This window comes from Bacillus rossius, chromosome 5 (assembly GCF_032445375.1).
Source record: "Bacillus rossius redtenbacheri isolate Brsri chromosome 5, Brsri_v3, whole genome shotgun sequence".
NCBI lineage: Eukaryota > Metazoa > Arthropoda > Insecta > Phasmatodea > Bacillidae > Bacillus > Bacillus rossius.
In genome coordinates, this window is record NC_086333.1 from 23,598,157 (window position 1) to 23,615,173 (window position 17,017).

At 37.1% G+C, this 17,017-nt stretch overlaps 2 protein-coding genes across 7 annotated transcripts in view; both read left to right on the forward strand.

Annotated features, from left to right (window-relative positions):
* LOC134531644 (uncharacterized) overlaps positions 1–17,017 on the forward strand; it is a 784,236-nt gene that overhangs the window by 413,932 nt on the left and 353,287 nt on the right. The gene's annotated exons all lie outside the window — the stretch shown is intronic.
* On the forward strand, positions 14,087–16,981 carry LOC134531643 (tigger transposable element-derived protein 1-like). Its single transcript, XM_063367407.1, has 2 exons — positions 14,087–14,298; positions 15,032–16,981. Exon 2 carries the CDS (start codon positions 15,034–15,036, stop codon positions 16,843–16,845), a length of 1,812 nt encoding a protein of 603 aa, XP_063223477.1. The 5' UTR covers positions 14,087–14,298; positions 15,032–15,033; the 3' UTR covers positions 16,846–16,981.

Below are 17,017 nucleotides of genomic sequence, written 5' to 3' on the forward strand. Positions count from 1 at the left end.
ATTATAAATTCTGTCAAACATATAGAGCTTCAGTAATGCAGAAGAATGTTAATTGGGTACATATTTTCGTACTCCATTACTTAAACTACAATACTATTTCGAAATGCGAACGTAAAGGCTTATTTGAAACAGAATAAAACTTACATTGTTAAGAATTTTCCACTTCAGGACTACACAGGTTCGGGTTCATGTCGCACAGACTACCAGAATGATGTTACAGAATATGTTCGCCTTGTAGTGGACGGTTGTATAGACAGATAACAGCACTCTTTGGTAGGTTCCGTAGACTCCAGTTCATTCTTTCGCCACAAGACAGCAGATCTTGTTACGATGACCCGGTTTACCCCGTGACCCGATTTCCCCCGGTCTACCCTAATTCAATAAAAATGATTCAATTTTATTCATAAAAGTATGCAGAGGTAGATTTTATCATACAAAAGATAAAAAAAATTAAAAAAAAAGTTTCCTCAAAGAATATAATATTTTTAATGCCTAACTTGTTTGGTTGCAAAAACCTATTACGGCTCAGTCTCAGGCCGAATATGATATTTCCTTTTCTTCTGGATCAATCATTTCATCAATGTTTTGTTATGACGTTGTCACGTTAAACTATCGTCCGTAAACCAACTTTAAAGATAACCAATTTTTTTTACTTTTGTCTCCGTTTTACAGAAGTATTTTTTAATGGTTAATGATTTACACAAATATGCACTCCTTGTTAAAAAACATATTTAATATTTTTACAAAATAAAACATTAAATAACGCAAAAACGACCTATTTAAAATTTTATTCTCGCATTATCAATAATGCTATATCATTAATATTAAATGGGCTTAAAAAAATGTCAAAACGAGGTCGTTTTAAACTCTGAAGCGTACACTGACGTCGCACCACCGTTAAAGGAAGCTCCAGCTGGCGACGGGGATAAAATACAAACAGATGTACCGATATGTCCCTTCAGGTAGGAACAATGTGAAAAGCGTTAGTTCCCCTATGTGTTTCAACATTTAATTAAGGAGAACCACTTCAAAGGCAAGGCAAATTTATTCATAATAAACATTTAGAAAAATAAATTATACTCCACTAAGGTACAATAGCAGTATACGTGGATACACATAATACACACGTTATGAGTCGCAGGTAAGTGACGTATGACGTTCAATGTATTTTTCGTGTGGAAAGTAATTGAGAATAAACATTGTTCGAAATTACGTGTGCAAGGTACAAACAATAATGAATGTTTCTACACACCCTAATATTATAGTTCTACTAAACAAGGCAATACTATGCGAAGCGTGTCATCCAGGTGCCGACCATGGGTAAAACAACCAGGTAAACCCAAGCTAAAGGGCTCCTGAAACAAAACCTCAATTTATAACGTGGCAACGAAACAAAATTTAAACAGTATACAATAACTACCACGAGTCAATATGCCACTAAGCCACATCGCGAACTTGAATTACGACACTTACCCATGATCGACCGGCCGTGACAACAAGACAACAAGCTCGTCCAAGAAACTAAGGCGAAATCAGCCGAGAGGCATGTGGGCACGAGCTTATATAACTTAAGTGGGATATAAAGCCACATGCAAAGAAAATAGTTCCTAAGAAGGGGAAGGAGGAAGGGTTACCAGAAAACTGGGTTGGTCAGGAGGGTTTAAGCGGGATGTGGAGAGGGAAGGGGGTGGGAACACGACACTAACGTCGACGAAGGCCGAAGGCAGCCGATGGCTCACTGTGATGAACACGAGTTCGGCGCAACTTATTAAACAATTTCCCTTTATATTAATATTCGGGAAGAGCTCGGTCATGTCATATTGTAAGGAATAATATCTTCACTTACCTCTAGTGATTTCATAGAACCACAGTAAAACTAAATCAGAATGGCCAGAGATGGATTTGAACCCATGTCATATGGAATGTGAGTTTACCGTTTAGCCTCACATCTGTGCCACATACCCCATAAAATGCAATACAATAAAACCGTAAATTGTTGGGAATAATTATTAAGGATGTTGGTTTTTAGTTCTAGATTCTACCAAATTTTAAACCCCGAGGCGGAGACCGAAAACGTTTGAGGTAAGTTATTTAGGCCGACCGTTGTGCATTGAATATTTTGTAACTTTTTCCAATGATTGATTTTTAAGGTTATTTATAAAAACCAATTTAACAAACTTTTAATTTATTAGGTAACATGTTATGTTTACATGTTATGAGAGAAAACTTGTATGAACTGGTACAATGACCTAGAAGATCATATTAATACTGCTTCCAAAGTTTTATTTGAAAAATCTAATAAGCTATTATTTCATTAAGCTTGATTTTTTAAATCTAATGAAATAATTTACTATCTTAAATATAATTTAAGTAAATTTCAAGCAGTGAATTAAAAAATAATTAGCACCTGAAAACGTTGTTCTATCAACAAACTTTTTTTTTTTAATTTTATTTCTTTTATAAAATGTTTTTGTTACTCGAGAACAGAAATGTCTGAACTCAGATTTAGGATTGACGTTTGGGTATGTATTATTAAAGATTTTGTACAACCCACTGACATCCATTTATTTTAAATTACATAAAATAGTAAAAAATAATACGTTTTAAAAGGTGTTTCTTTAGAAACTGAAGACCAAATGATATTTTTTTTGTTAGTCCTACAAATAAAATAGTGAACAACGTACCTATAGTACGTTTCTGTGGAACAAAGTTATCGGTATTTTGGCAGATTGTTGAAAATATAATACAAAGAATTTCTTCGTTACATTATAAAAACTAATAAGTCGTAACAGTTACGAATATGTTAATTATTTGTGTCGTTTGTGCAAAAGGCCTTTGTTGATTGAAGATAGTGGAACCTGCGTGCCCTACCGTTCTGAAATGCCTGGACTGAACACTTGCAGCCAGCTGGCGGGCCGTGTAGCTCTCCGGCCGGCTAGTTGCCGCTGCGGCCGCCAGGGGCTGCGCGGTTATAAATACCGGCGGGCGGGCGAGTGTAACAAGCGCGCCTGTGCGGGCGGTCGCCCCGCTTCCTTTGAGCGCGGCTCACTCCGCCCGCTCGCCGGTATTTTTAGTGTTTCAGGCGTGGCAGCGCCGGGCCGCCCGTGCGGCAGCATCACACCCCTTCCCCCTCCCTGTCCAGCAGTGCGCTCTGCCGGCGTGCCGTCCGCATTGTCGTATATCAGTCGGCAGTCGCTGGTCGGTCATTTTATAACAGACAACAGTAATTAAATTGCGCTGCTTCGCTAACATAATTTGAAACATATATTTCAAAAATCAACGAACATGAAACCATTAAAAGTTACCTTCGGAGCTTTCTATTAACAAAACCAAATTTTTTTTAAATACTTTTAGACATTTGTATGAAATTGCACAAGTAGCTTTTAATTTTACTATATTAGATGAATTTATTAGTTGAATTAATATTTGAGTGTTAAATACAAAGATTTGTTTCCCTTTTTATTAAAATATAACTGTCATTTTAAATCTAACCGTAAAAATTTTAACTTTTGGTTTTGTAGAAATCTCTGTAAAATGAATCTTATATTCATAGTAACTGACTTCGTAGTAGCTACATATTTGTTGAATTTTATGAGAGAATAATTTAAAACTGACCGAATAAAATATTCGTGCAGCTAAAAACTATATTTTGTTATAACATAAGTATTTTCTTTTTTGTTATTCATATTGAAAATTTTACAACATTGCATTGATTTTGAACAATCCAAAAATAACAGTATTTATTTATAATTTAATTATTTTTTTTAAATGTTTAATATCTATGAACTCCTTAATTAAAAAATATTGTTTGTATACTTATGCGTATTTGAAGTTACTCTCCTTTCATATAATCTAACACGGTAGCTAACATATGAAGAAAGATATCTCACAACAGTCGTCATATTAAATATGAACCAACAAAGTGCAGAATATTAAACATATTTATGCGCTAACAAAATATTCTAGCCAATAAATTATATGCAAACTTAAAAGAAAATCAAATAAATGAATCATTATTCGCTGGTTTAAGCATTACAAAAAATAATAATTACTCGTTGTAGCTTAAGGTTTCAAATTCCATTCATTTAAGACAATTTTTTTGAATGATGATTGTTGCTGAATATATGTTTCATTTCTGTTAAAACAAACCACACACTACATTACATACCTATACAGTGTTTGAACATAACTGGTCAAGACGCGCACTGTACTTAATTCTTTTGATTTTTCCATTGCCCGGTGCGTGCGCTTTTCGTTGCATACCACAGTTTCACACTGAACGCACCTTAAGAATTATTTCTTAAAAAATTATTCGAGGGGTGGTCGTAAAAAAACTTATGTCGCAGAATTATGTTCCTGGTGGTTGAATGGCGACACAGCCAAGACAGTTATTATTACCAACGAGCTCAACCGGACTTTCCTTTGATAGTTCTCGGTGTAAGTTCAACTGGGACTAAGTGGGAGGGGCGACGCTACCGTCAGAACCTGTAGTGGCCGAGCCATGGTTGCCAGAGTGCTGCTGCCACTCTAGGCTTGTAGACAACCACGTGGTCAGCGTCGCCCGAGAAGTTTCCCTGCTTGCGAGAACTCACTGGCGACTCGGGGAAAATAAAAATGCTTCCGTAACGGCAACATCCAGCGGTGTTGCGAGGGACCAGCAGCCAGGTGCTGCTCGGTCACAGTGATAATTAATTGAAAAATTTATTTAACGCAATATAAGGTGATAAAGTAAACATTTAACCAATTTTTAAAATCAACTACTATTTAAATAGCCATTAAAATAATATAAAGGTAATTTTTTTTTAAAAAATCTGCTCTTCTGTTAAAAATTTAAAAGTCCTAACATTATATCTTTGCGTTCCTTTCATTCTGTTTATTGATTCTAAAAAATTTAATAAAGCATTCAAAGTTGATAACCACTAGTATACTGGTAGTTTACTATTTAAACTGTTGGTTAGGTTCACTATATTTCAGATATTGTGTAAATGGGTGCATAATTGGTTTGGTTAGGGTAAGTTTTGCTAACATTAAAATATTTTGTATATTTTTATGGGTCGTTAGATAGGTTATGTTCTCAACATTATATATATATATATATATATATATATGGAGTACTGCAATTTAAAAATCCATTACCTAATTTTTACGTTGATTAAAAGTCGGTAGGCTACTTTGCTTGTCTGTTAGTCTTGAACAATTCCACACCTTTACACAGTCATTTCTTAAAGACTAAAATAATGTTTAAGTTATTTCTTAAGGAATAAAAAATATGGCGAATCATGTGACCGGTTGGAAAGGTACGATAAGGTTTATTAAAAATAAGGTTAATGGTGTGAATGAGTGTTTTATTTAGGCAAGGGTGTTTTAAATTAATTTCAAATAATACCAATTGATTGCAATGATTGATTAGTTTAGATTAGCAAATATATGACACTATTATTTATGGCATAGTTCACGAAATATGCAGAATTAAAGAAAAATAAAAACCTCTTAGGAACTCTTGCTGGCTAAAAATGTGTTTGTAAACACGTGATTGCTTTCACTTATATATTTAAATTTTATTGTCACATTAGGTACACTATTTAGAATTACTGTTTTGAAAACAATTTTTTAATTAAATAAAATGTACTGGTATTAAAATCAACAGAAGCGTCATTTAAATGAAATTTATAATAACAAACATTTATATTAAGTATAAAAAAGGGAGCTAAATTATAAATAGCCAGTAGCATATAAATTTAGGTACGGCGGCTGGGTTCTTAGTGTAGTGTAGGTGTCGGTGTCCGCCTTCGTGTAGGGTGACGTCTAGGCGGCCATATTGGTTGATTTTGACCTTTGACCTTGACCTTTAAAATTATTCAAATTTGCCAACAATACTCAAATATTCTAAAAATTCGCCAAAAAAACACTCAAAATGCCCGGTTTTGGGGGGAAAATATCAGAAAAATTTCTCTAATTACAGGGAAACATTTTCCGTTTTGAGGGAAAATTTCCCGTATTAGTCCACAAAAATGCCAGTGGCATGAATTATCCTAAAAGCGACTTAAGATTCCTAAAAGAATGCCGCCCGACTCCTCTTAGCTCATAGCTATGACAATTATGATGTTATGGACGCCATTTCGAACTATGACGTCCCCGTGGCAATTTTTTTACGGCCGCTATTTTAAATATCCGTAATTATTATGCAAAAATGGACACAATAAAAAAAATTATTAAAATTTTATTAAAAATGTTCCGCTATTTATAAATTATGTCACGGCAACCATATAAATATTCTGTTAATATTATTTAAAAAAATTAAATATATAAAATAAAAAAAATGTTGTCTGTAAAGTCGGTTTACGGTCGATAGTTTAACGTGACAACGTTATAACAAAACATTGATGAAATGATTGCATACTTTTAAGAATAAAATTGTATAATTTTTATTGAAATGTCACTATTTAGTATGGATACAAAGAAGGAGTGAAATGAAATCAGTAGTATACGAATGTATTTCCTGCGCCTGGCTTTTGGCTGTGGATTGGGATTGTCGGTGTCGAACCACATCTCTGATTCTGACGTCACGGACGCCATCTTGGATGAGCCTAACGGGACACAGCGTAACGGGACAAGTTGTACCCTGACCTTGACCTTGACCCCGGCGGACATATTGGATCCGCCATCTTTGATACCGTCGACTTTGTTCCTGTTGTTTGTTCCTAGATAGCGACAGCGTCAGTCTTGATTTTTTTCTGTTCCACTGGAGGCTGCCATCTTGGATACCGTCATCTTTGTTTCTGTTGTTGTTCCTAGATAGCGCCAGCGTCGCTCTTGATTTTTTTCTGTTATGCTGGAGGCCGCCATCTTCGATACCGTCGACTTTGTTTCTGTTGTTTGTTCCTAGATAGTGCCAGCGTCGCTCTTGAATTTTTCTGTTCCACTGGAGGCCGCCATCTTCGATACCGTCGACTTTGTTTCTGTTGTTTGTTCCTAGATAGCTCCAGCGTCGCTCTTGATTTTTTTTTTCTGTTCCACTGGAGGCCGCAATCTTGGATAACGGCGACTTTGTTTCTGTTGTTTGTTCCTAGATAGCGCCAGCGTCGCTCTGTCTCATCACATAATGTCAATGTTCCATTACCTAACATAGATATTACGATACTTATCGACATATTAAATTAAATTTTTTATGCAAAATAAATTGGAAGCGCTGTGATTCGAACCAGCGCAGCTCTGATCGCTAGGTTGGAAAATTCAATTCAATTCAAAAGATTTTTATTATACATTTTTACACTTCACAGTTATTTGACAATGGTTTACAAGACACGCCAGCACACAGTGCTCTTTTGCCTAAAAATACATTATTATTAAATACAAGTTAAACTTTGCTGGTATATACAAAATTCACAGAGGTTAACAGAAAAATATAAGCGGTATATACAAAGGAAAAGTTTAAAACCTTTGGTTTTGTCTGGAGCCCCGGGGCTCTATGTTTGGGGTATGGAAGTTATTCTTCACTCATATACACTATACACATTAATTAAATTTGAGAAAAGGGAGGAAAAGATAAAAGCATACAGGTAGATAGATAACTTAATATATATACACTTAATTTCTGGCAATGTCGCTATGGGCGGCGTTCATTGGTAGTGCGTCGCACCGGCACTGAGGTGGGCGTCCGTTGCACTGCACTGATCTTCTTGACCGATGTTAAGATTCTTGAGAACTGCCCAGTCAGGGTGGAAACATATGCCTTTAACCCCTCGGCCATCGAGACATTTACCAGACTGAGAATTAAAAAAGGTATATAAGCAATATCATGTATATCGTGACTTGAATTTTTTTTTATTTTAAGTAATAATAGTACTACCTGTTCGAGACAGAACCACCATCTTGTATTAAGTCGTAACTGTTGCAATTATCGTTACACCCGCAATCATTAAAATCCGCAATTTTTATGTTAGAAAATCGGGGAAAATTGTAAAAATCATAAAAAAATTAAATAATCGAATTAAATAATAAAAATCTTAAAAACAACTGTTGCAGTTATGGTTACGGTCGACATCTTGGATTATATAAATGTTGCATGTTTCGTTACGCCCGCCATCTTGGTTGAGTACTATGCCATCGTTACACTTTATGTTACGACCGTCATATTGGATCCTATTAATGTTGCAATTACCGTTATGGTCATCATCTTGAAACTTAGTCGTCATCTAGGAAATCCGTAATTTGTATCTTAGAAAATCGGGAAAAATTCCAAAATTCATAAAAAAATTAACTTAATATAATTCTGATTATATCGATTCCCGTCCTTGGTTCGAAACTGGTGAGGGCAAAAAAACATCAGATCCTTCCTCAACAGAAGCCACCTACAGACTGACCTACCTCCATAAATAACAAGGTATTTACCATCATCTGGTATGACGTCATCTCCGCCAACTTGTCTTCGTCGGCTGGAGACCACCATCATGTTTTCGTCTGCTAGAGTGTGCTAGCGACATGTTAGTATAATTTTCTGTTCACCATACCTTTAACCTCGTATGTTAGCATTGAACTTTGACCTTGACCTTGAAATTTGACCTTTAACTTTGACCTTGCCCATAAACTTTGAACATGACCTTGATCTTTGACTTTAACCTTGACGGTCATCATGGATCCGTCATTTTATGTTCAGTACATGCTACCAGGAGCTACCACATGTTAGTGGTCATTGCCACCTTCATGTTTTGGTCTGCTGGAGGACACCATATTGTGTGTACTCGTCTTTCCATCATGCTAGTTTTATTCTAACCTGCTACTGTGCAGTAATCATTTATTATTACTGAAGTGCCCGCCATCTTGAAATTTGGCCGCAATCTAGAAATCATGTAATTATTTAGCAAAAAATGCGAGAAATATTCCAAAAGTCTCCGAAAAAATCAATGATTAATTTACCAATTGAATCGATGGATTTCTGTCCACGGTTCGATTCTTGGCCAGTGACAGATGTAACTAATTATTATATAAATTTTAGATTCTGTTTTCCATTACCTTTCGAGGAGTTTATTAATAATTTACTCTACGAAAAACAACTCAAGTCAATATACCTGACCAACGAATTAAATACAGTGCCGGTTAGCCTTTTAAGAAAGTCCAACTTTTCAATAATCTGAATAACCTAAAACCGTTCATGTACAAAGCCACACATACAGGCCAATTGTCTTCAGACCATGAGACCGAGTCTTGTCATTATCAGACGTATAGGCTAGTAATTTCAGGACCGCATGACCTTCGAGGTTAGCTAATTATATTTAATAAATCCATCGTGACATTTTTTATACATACTTAAGGACCAAGTGACCTTGAAAAATATTTTAGTAACGCCAAGAGGTTTTAAACTAGTAAATATTCAATCACTACATTTTGTACTATGTGCAATCAACAAAAAGGAACCACCGACAACGAAAAAGCAAAACCGCCAACGAAAATGCAGCACATTTGGAAGCTCAGACAACGAAAAGGCAGCACCACCAACCAAAAGGCAGCACATTTGGAAGCACCGACAACGAATAGGCAGCTCATTTGGAAGTACCGACAACGAAATTGCAGCACATTTGGAAGCACCGAAAACAAAATGGCAGAACCGCTAACGAAATGCAGCTCATTTGGAAGCACCGACAACGAAAAGGCAGCACCGCCAACGAAAAGGTAGCACATTTGGAAGCACCGACAACGAAAAGGCAGTACCGCCAATGAAAAGGCAGCTTTTTGGAAGCACCGACAACGAAAAGGCAGTACCGCCAACGAAAAGGCAGCATATTTGGAAGCACCGCCATCGAAAAGGCGCCACATTTGGAAGCACCGACAAAGAAAAGGCAGCACCATTAACGAAAAGGCAGCACATTTGGCATTGACTCCAATATTCGTTGTCTGCATTAATTCTCTCGCTCCAAAATTCATTGGATCCAATATTCATTGACTCTAATATTCATTAGCTCCAATATTAATCGGCTCCAATATTCATGGACTCGAATATCAAGAGGCTCCAATTGCTCCAAATACTCCAACAGTCTTTTGGCTACTATAGTCATTGGCTCCAATATTCATTGGCTCCAATATTCATGTGCTCCAATATCAATTGGCTCCAATTGCTCCAAAATGATCCATCAGTCTTTTGGCTCCGATAGTCATTGGCTCCAATAGTCATTGACTGAAATATTTATTGGCTACAATATTCATTGGCTACAATATTCATTGGCTCCAATATTCATTGGCTACAATATTCATTTGCTCCATCAGTCATTGACACCAACAGTCTGTTGGTTCCAAAAGTCTTTTGGCTCCAAATATATTTGCCTTGAATTCTTCGAGACTATGATACTTGAGGCCACATGGCTACGAGTCTAAAATAATCTAGCTGGTTACGAGTTATATATAGCTTGCGAGGCTACAGAGCTACGAAGCTTCTAGTACATACGTTTACGTGACTGCAAGGATACAGGACTACAAGTCTGCATGAGTACTTGACTACGAAGGTACTCGTCTACAGGGCTCCAGTTGCCGCATTTGTCTTCGACAGAATTTTCTCTTTTGCTCCAACTGCTCCATCAGCATTATGTTATAAGATTACAAGGCTGCTTGCTTATTTAGCTTCAAGTCTACGAGGCTCCAATGCATAATGACTACGAGACTACGAGCCATGAGGTTACAAGACTATGCGATTGCAAGTCTTCAAGGTTACGTGATCGCGAGGCTATAGGACTACAAAGCTTTCATAACGCATGGTTACGAGACTGCATGACTAATTGGCCGCGTGGCTACGAAACTTCATGTCTCTAACTGACTACAATAGCACTATTCAGTGGTGAGAGTTAATTTATCTCATGCAAAGGAACTTGCTGCAAGTAGTTCCGTTTTTCAACATCAGATGACGTCACGTGTTGCTTGCAGGTAAATAATATTTATTTATTTTGTGCGGGATGCGGGATGTTCACTATCGATCGCATAAGAAGGATGGCTTAGATAGTCTCCAAGGGGAGGGAAATTCGTCCTTCCTACTAGTGATTCTCAGATTTCTCACGGTCCACCATCTTGGAATGTGACGTCACGACGGCCATCTTGGATGGGTGTGACCTTGACCTTTGACCGAAACTGCAGGAATGATCGCTAGCACACGAATTAATCATCAAAATATTGATAAGAATAATCAGGAGCACACGTAGAAAACCATCATAATATTGGCATGAATAATCAGGAGCACACGGAGAAAACCACCATAATATTTACATGAATAATCAGAAGCACACGGAGAAAAACGAAACATATTTTCGTTGATATCATAAAATAACAGGGAAAAAAATATTTATTAATAAAAATAAATGAATTAAAAATTTAAAATAAAATAAAAAAATAGATAAACAGATACTGCTAGCTTGTAAACTTATCATTGTTAAGCAAATATAGAGTTCTAGTACAAGCCAGAATTTTATGTATTTTTTTTATTTTATTTTAAATTTTAATTTCATTATTTTTATTTATAAATATTTTCTTTCCCTATAATTTTATGATATCAAAGAAAATATGTGTAGTTTTTCTCCGTGTACTTCTGATTATTCTTGTCAATATTAAGTTGGTTTTCTCCGTGTGCTCCTGATTATTCTTATCAATATTTTAATGGTTAATCCGTGTGCTTCCGATCATTCCTGCGGTTTCGGTCAAAGGTCATGGTCACACCCATCCAAGATGGCCGCCGTGACGTCGCATTCCAAGATGGCGGATCGTGAGAAATCTGAGAATCACTAGCAGGAAGGACGAACTTCCTTCTCCTTGGAGACTATCGAAGTCATCCTTCTTATGCGATCGATAGTGAGCATCCCGCATCCCGCACAAAATAAATAAATATTATTTACCTGCAAGCAAAACGTGACGTCATCTGATGTTGAAAAGCGGAACTACTTGCAGCAAGTACCTTTGCATGAGATAAATTAACTTTCACCACTGAATAGTGCTATTGTAGTCAGTTAGAGACATGAAGCTTCGTAGCCAAGCGGCCAATTAGTCATGCAGTCTTGTAACCATGCGTTATGGAAGCCTCGTAGTCCTTAGCCTCGCGATTACGTAACCTTGAAGACTTGCAATCGCATAGTCTTGTAACCTCATGGCTCGTTGGAGCCTCGTAGACTTGAAGCTACGTAAGCAAGTAGCCCTGTAATCTTATTACATAATACTGATGGTGTGGATGTAGCAAAAGAGAAAATGCCGTCGAAAACAGATGTGGCGATTTGAGCCTTGTAGACGAGTAGCTTCGTAGTCAAGAACTCATACAGACTTGTATTCCTGTATCCACGCAGTCACGTAAACTTGTGTTCTAGAAGCTTCGTAGCTCTGTAAACTTGCAGTCTCGTAAACTTGAAGATTCGTAGTCAAGTAATCTTGTAACCTCATGTCTCGAAGTCGCGTAGTCATGAAGTCATGGGACCTCGTAGAATTGTAGCCTCGCAGTCTCGTAACCATGCGTTCTGGAAGCTTCCTATTTCTATAGCCTCGCGATCACGTAACCTTGAAACTCGCAATAGCATAAATTCGTAACCTCATGGCTCGTAGTCTCGTAGTCATGATGCATTGGAGCCTCGTAGACTTGAAGCTACGTAAGCAAGCAGCCTTGTAATCTTATAACATAATGCTGATGGAGCAATTGGAGCAAAAGAGAATATTCTGTCGAAGACAAATGCGGCAACTGGAGCCTTGTAGACGAGTACCTTCGTAGTCAAGTACTCATGCAGACTTGTAGTCCTGTATCCTTGCAGTCACGTAAACGTATGTACTAGAAGCTTCGTAGCTCTGTAGCCTCGCAAGCCAAGTATAACTCGTAACCAGCTAGATCATTTTAGACTCGTAGCCATGTGGCCTAATAGTCTCTTAGACTCGAAGAATTCTAGCCAAATATATTTGGGCCAAAAGACTTTTGGAACCAACAGACTGTTGGTGTCAATGACTGATGGAGGCAATGAAAATTATAGCCAATGAATATTGGAGCTAATGAATATTGGAGCCAATGAATATTTTAGCCAATGAATATTGAAGCCAATGACTATTGGAGCCAATGACTATCGGAGCCAAAAGACTGATGGATCATTTTGGAGCAATTGGAGCCAATTGATATTGGAGCACATGAATATTGGAGCCAATGAATATTGGAGGCAATTAATATTGGAGCCAATGAATATTGGAGGCAATTAATATTGGAGCAAATGAATATTGGAGCCAATGACTATAGGAGCCAAAAGACTGTGGAGCATTTGGAGCAATTTGAGCCAATTGATATTGGAGCCCATGAATATTGGAGCCGTTGAATATTGGAGCCAATGAATATTAGAGACAATGAATATTGGAGCAAATGAATATTGGAGCGAGCGAATTATTGGAGGCAAGGAATATTGCAATCAATGACAAATGTACTGCCTTTTCGTTGATGGAGCTGCCTTTTCTTTGTCGGTGCTTCCAATTGTGGCGCCTTTTCGATGGCGGTGCTTCCAAATGTGCTGCCTTTTCGTTGCCGGTGCTGCCTTTTCGTTGTCGCTGCTTCAAAATGAGCTGCCTTTTCGTTGGCGGTACTGCTTTTTGTTGTCAGTCCTTCCAAAAGAGCTGCCTTTTCGTTGGCGGTACTGACTTTTCGTTTTCGGTGCTCTCAAATGTGCTGCCTTTTCGTTGGCGGTGCTGCCTTTTCGTTATCCGTGCTTCCAAATGTGCTGCCTTTTCGTTGGCGTTGCTGCCTTTTCGATGTCGGTGCTTTAAATGTGCTGCCTTTTCGTTGTCGGTTCTCTCAAATATGCTGCCTTTTCGTTGGTGGTACTGCCATTTCGTTGTTGGTGCTCTCAAATGTGCTGCCTTTTCGTTGGCGGTGCTGCTTTTTCGTTGTCTGAACTTATAAATGTGCTGCATTTTCGTTGGAGTTGCTGCCTTTTCGTTGTCGGTGGTTCCTTTTTGTTGATTGCGCATAGTACAAAATGTAGTGATTAAATTTTATATAGTTTAAAACCTCTTGGCGTAGCTAAAATATTTTTCAAGGTCACTTGGTCCTTAAGTATGTATAAAAATGTCAAGATGGATTATTGAATAAGGTCCCTGATGGTAATATGGCCATGTTGGTAATATGGCCATTTGGCTGCCATTGACTTAGTTCGCGCGGATACCGATAGAATGTGCTGGCATGTTCTTCGGAACACCATTGTCGAGAGCTCACAGAGTTTCCGAGTCCGGGCAGCACGCACACCACCTGGGAGACGCCATTTTCATGGGTTTTTGCTGCGAGCAGAGAACTCTTCTTATTTTACTCCGGTAAGTTTATATTTTATTTTAATAGTGTACTACTAGATATTGTCAGAAATTTGATGTCTCAGTGCGTAGATTTCTATACTTATTTAAATGTATTTTAAAAAGATTTATTACCTTCAACCATTTAAAAACTATAATCGACTTTTTGAAATGTCACCCAGGTTGTTAATATGGCCAACCATGTGGCCATATTAGCTGCAGTTGGCCATATTAGCAACATTTTGTGAATGAAATGGTTTATACATACTGTATGGCCCCTCGTAGGTAAATTGTTATTAGTGTATGTGATTTTATTATTTATTACGAGTTTATTTATAACTGTAATTAATATATACCTTTACAGAGACAAGTAATAAAAATTACAGAAAAATGTGTACCTCACACAGGATACCTACCTAAAATGACAACTTAAAAAAACTCCTTAGATGCCATCACTGGGTATATTTAAATTGTTTTTGTCTGGTGCATTTTTGCGGGAAAATATTTATTAAAGTGCACAATGGAAAATATATTTTTAAGAATAATATGTAAAAATGTAATGAAGTGAAAATATCATGAAACTTTTTTTGCAGGAAAATATTTATTGAAAGAGCATACTGGATATTATATTTTCAATAATTCTATATAAAAATTAATTAAATTACATAAAAAAATCCCGATACATTAATTATAGCGCCAAAAATAATAACTTATAATTAAATTGTAACTAATGTTAATTCTTTGTTTTTTGTTTCAGAAATGAATCCCTTCAATCCACAAAAGAAGCGGGGTAGTTGGACACAAGATGGACTCAGCAAGGCAGTAGATGCTGTAAGACTTGGCAACCTATCTGTTAATGCAGCAAGTAAAAGGTATGTCGTGCCTAGGCGAACCCTTCGCCGTTATCTTTCCAATAACCAAGATGTTAAATCAAAATTGGGTTGTAAGGCCACACTCAAAACTGAGGAAGAGAGGGAACTTAGCAGGAGAATAATTCGTCTAGCAAATGTTGGTTATCCACTCACATCAAAGATGCTCAAGTTAAATGTTTTTAAATACTGCCGTGAAAATGGGATAACTCACCGGTTCACTAAAGAAACTGCAGGTCGCTACTGGTTGAATAACTTTTTGGCCAGAAATCCTGAAATTAGCAAACGAAAAGCTCAAAGGCTAAATCCTGCCCGAGCTCAAAAGCTTAACAAATTCATAGTTGGAGACCATTTTGAAAAATTACAGAATGTCCTTGCTGAGAACAAGTTTTTAAACTTCCCTGAAAAAATATTCAACATGGATGAGAAGGGTTGTAGGTTACAACTGCACAAAGATCCAGAGGTTTTGGCGAAAAAGGGGTCAAAGCGCGTCCACATTGTTGCAAAGGAACGTGGCGAGAGTGTTACTGTTGTAGCCTGTGGTAATGCTACTGGAAATGTCATTCCCCCAATGATCCTATTCCCTGGATTAAGAAAAAATCCAGCTTGGGAAAAAAATTTACCTACAGGTTCAACAACAATAATGACTCGAAAAGGTAGCATGACAACCGAATCTTTTGTGTCCTTCCTGAATCACTTCTCTAGGTTCAAGCCAAGTGGGCCTTGTCTTCTGATTTTTGATGGGGCTAAGTCACATTTAGACTACAGCATATGTGAAGTTGCAGAACAGAATGAAATTATTTTGTACTGTCTTCCGTCAAACACGACTCATGAGTTACAGCCTTTAGACAAAGGTTGTTTCCGAAGTTTTGAGATTTTTTGGGATCAGCACACACTCCTTTATTTTAATATGCACAAAGAACAGCAAGACATTTCTAAATTGAACTTTGCTGATGTTTTTACACCAACATGGGAAAAGTCCATGACACAAGCAAACATGAAAAGTGGATTTAAGGCTACTGGCATTTTCCCCTTCAATCCGTTCGTGATTCCAGAAGAGGCCTTTGCACCCAGCATAGCTACTGAGCTTCCACCACCTAACACAAAAATGGCAGACGAAACTGTAACCGCTTATGCGTTGCAGGAACAACATAATTCCAATGACGACCATTCATTGGCAGGTCCGTCTGGTCTACAGACAAATGTTAGCCAGCTTGGTTCTAGACACAGCACCAGTTCATCATCTGATTCAGATATCACAGGAGACTTGGCACAACCTTCAAGTTCTTCAGATTACTCTGATAGTTTGCATATTCCCGAAAGTACTGCAAATCTGTCCAGGCGTGGTTCCATTGGAGAAATGCTACCTACACCAAAGAAAAAACGGAAAACCACACGGGTTATGAAACCTGCTATAAACAACAGGGGTGTTGTACTGAATAAATCTTTATTTGAAGATAACAAGGATGTAAAGTTAGATAGCAGCAAGAACAGTGGAAACAGCAAAAAATATAATACAAAGTCTGTTCGCCAGATAACTGCTTCAAAGAAGTCTGAGAGTTGGTACTGTGCAATTTGTTGCAATGATGAAGTGAAGGATATGAGACTGTGCGGAGTTTGTGAAATATATGTCCATGAAGAATGTGTTGGCCTCACCAAAGATGACAAAGAGTTTTTTATTTGCCCGAAATGTTTATTATAGTGTAAATATTTTGAAAGAGACCAATATGTTACTTGTTAATATCATATTTTATCTACAATCAGACTTTCATTATCAAAAAATAATAAAACTGTATTTTTATATGTTTTAAAAAATATATTTGCTGTTTATTCTTATGTATGTATAAGTAAATATTAGTAAATATTCATCAGAA

Excerpts from the sequence above, each read along its gene's own strand:
- LOC134531643 (XM_063367407.1), top strand. The coding sequence starts at position 15,034 with ATGAATCCCTTCAATCCACAAAAGAAGCGGGGTAGTTGGACACAAGAT.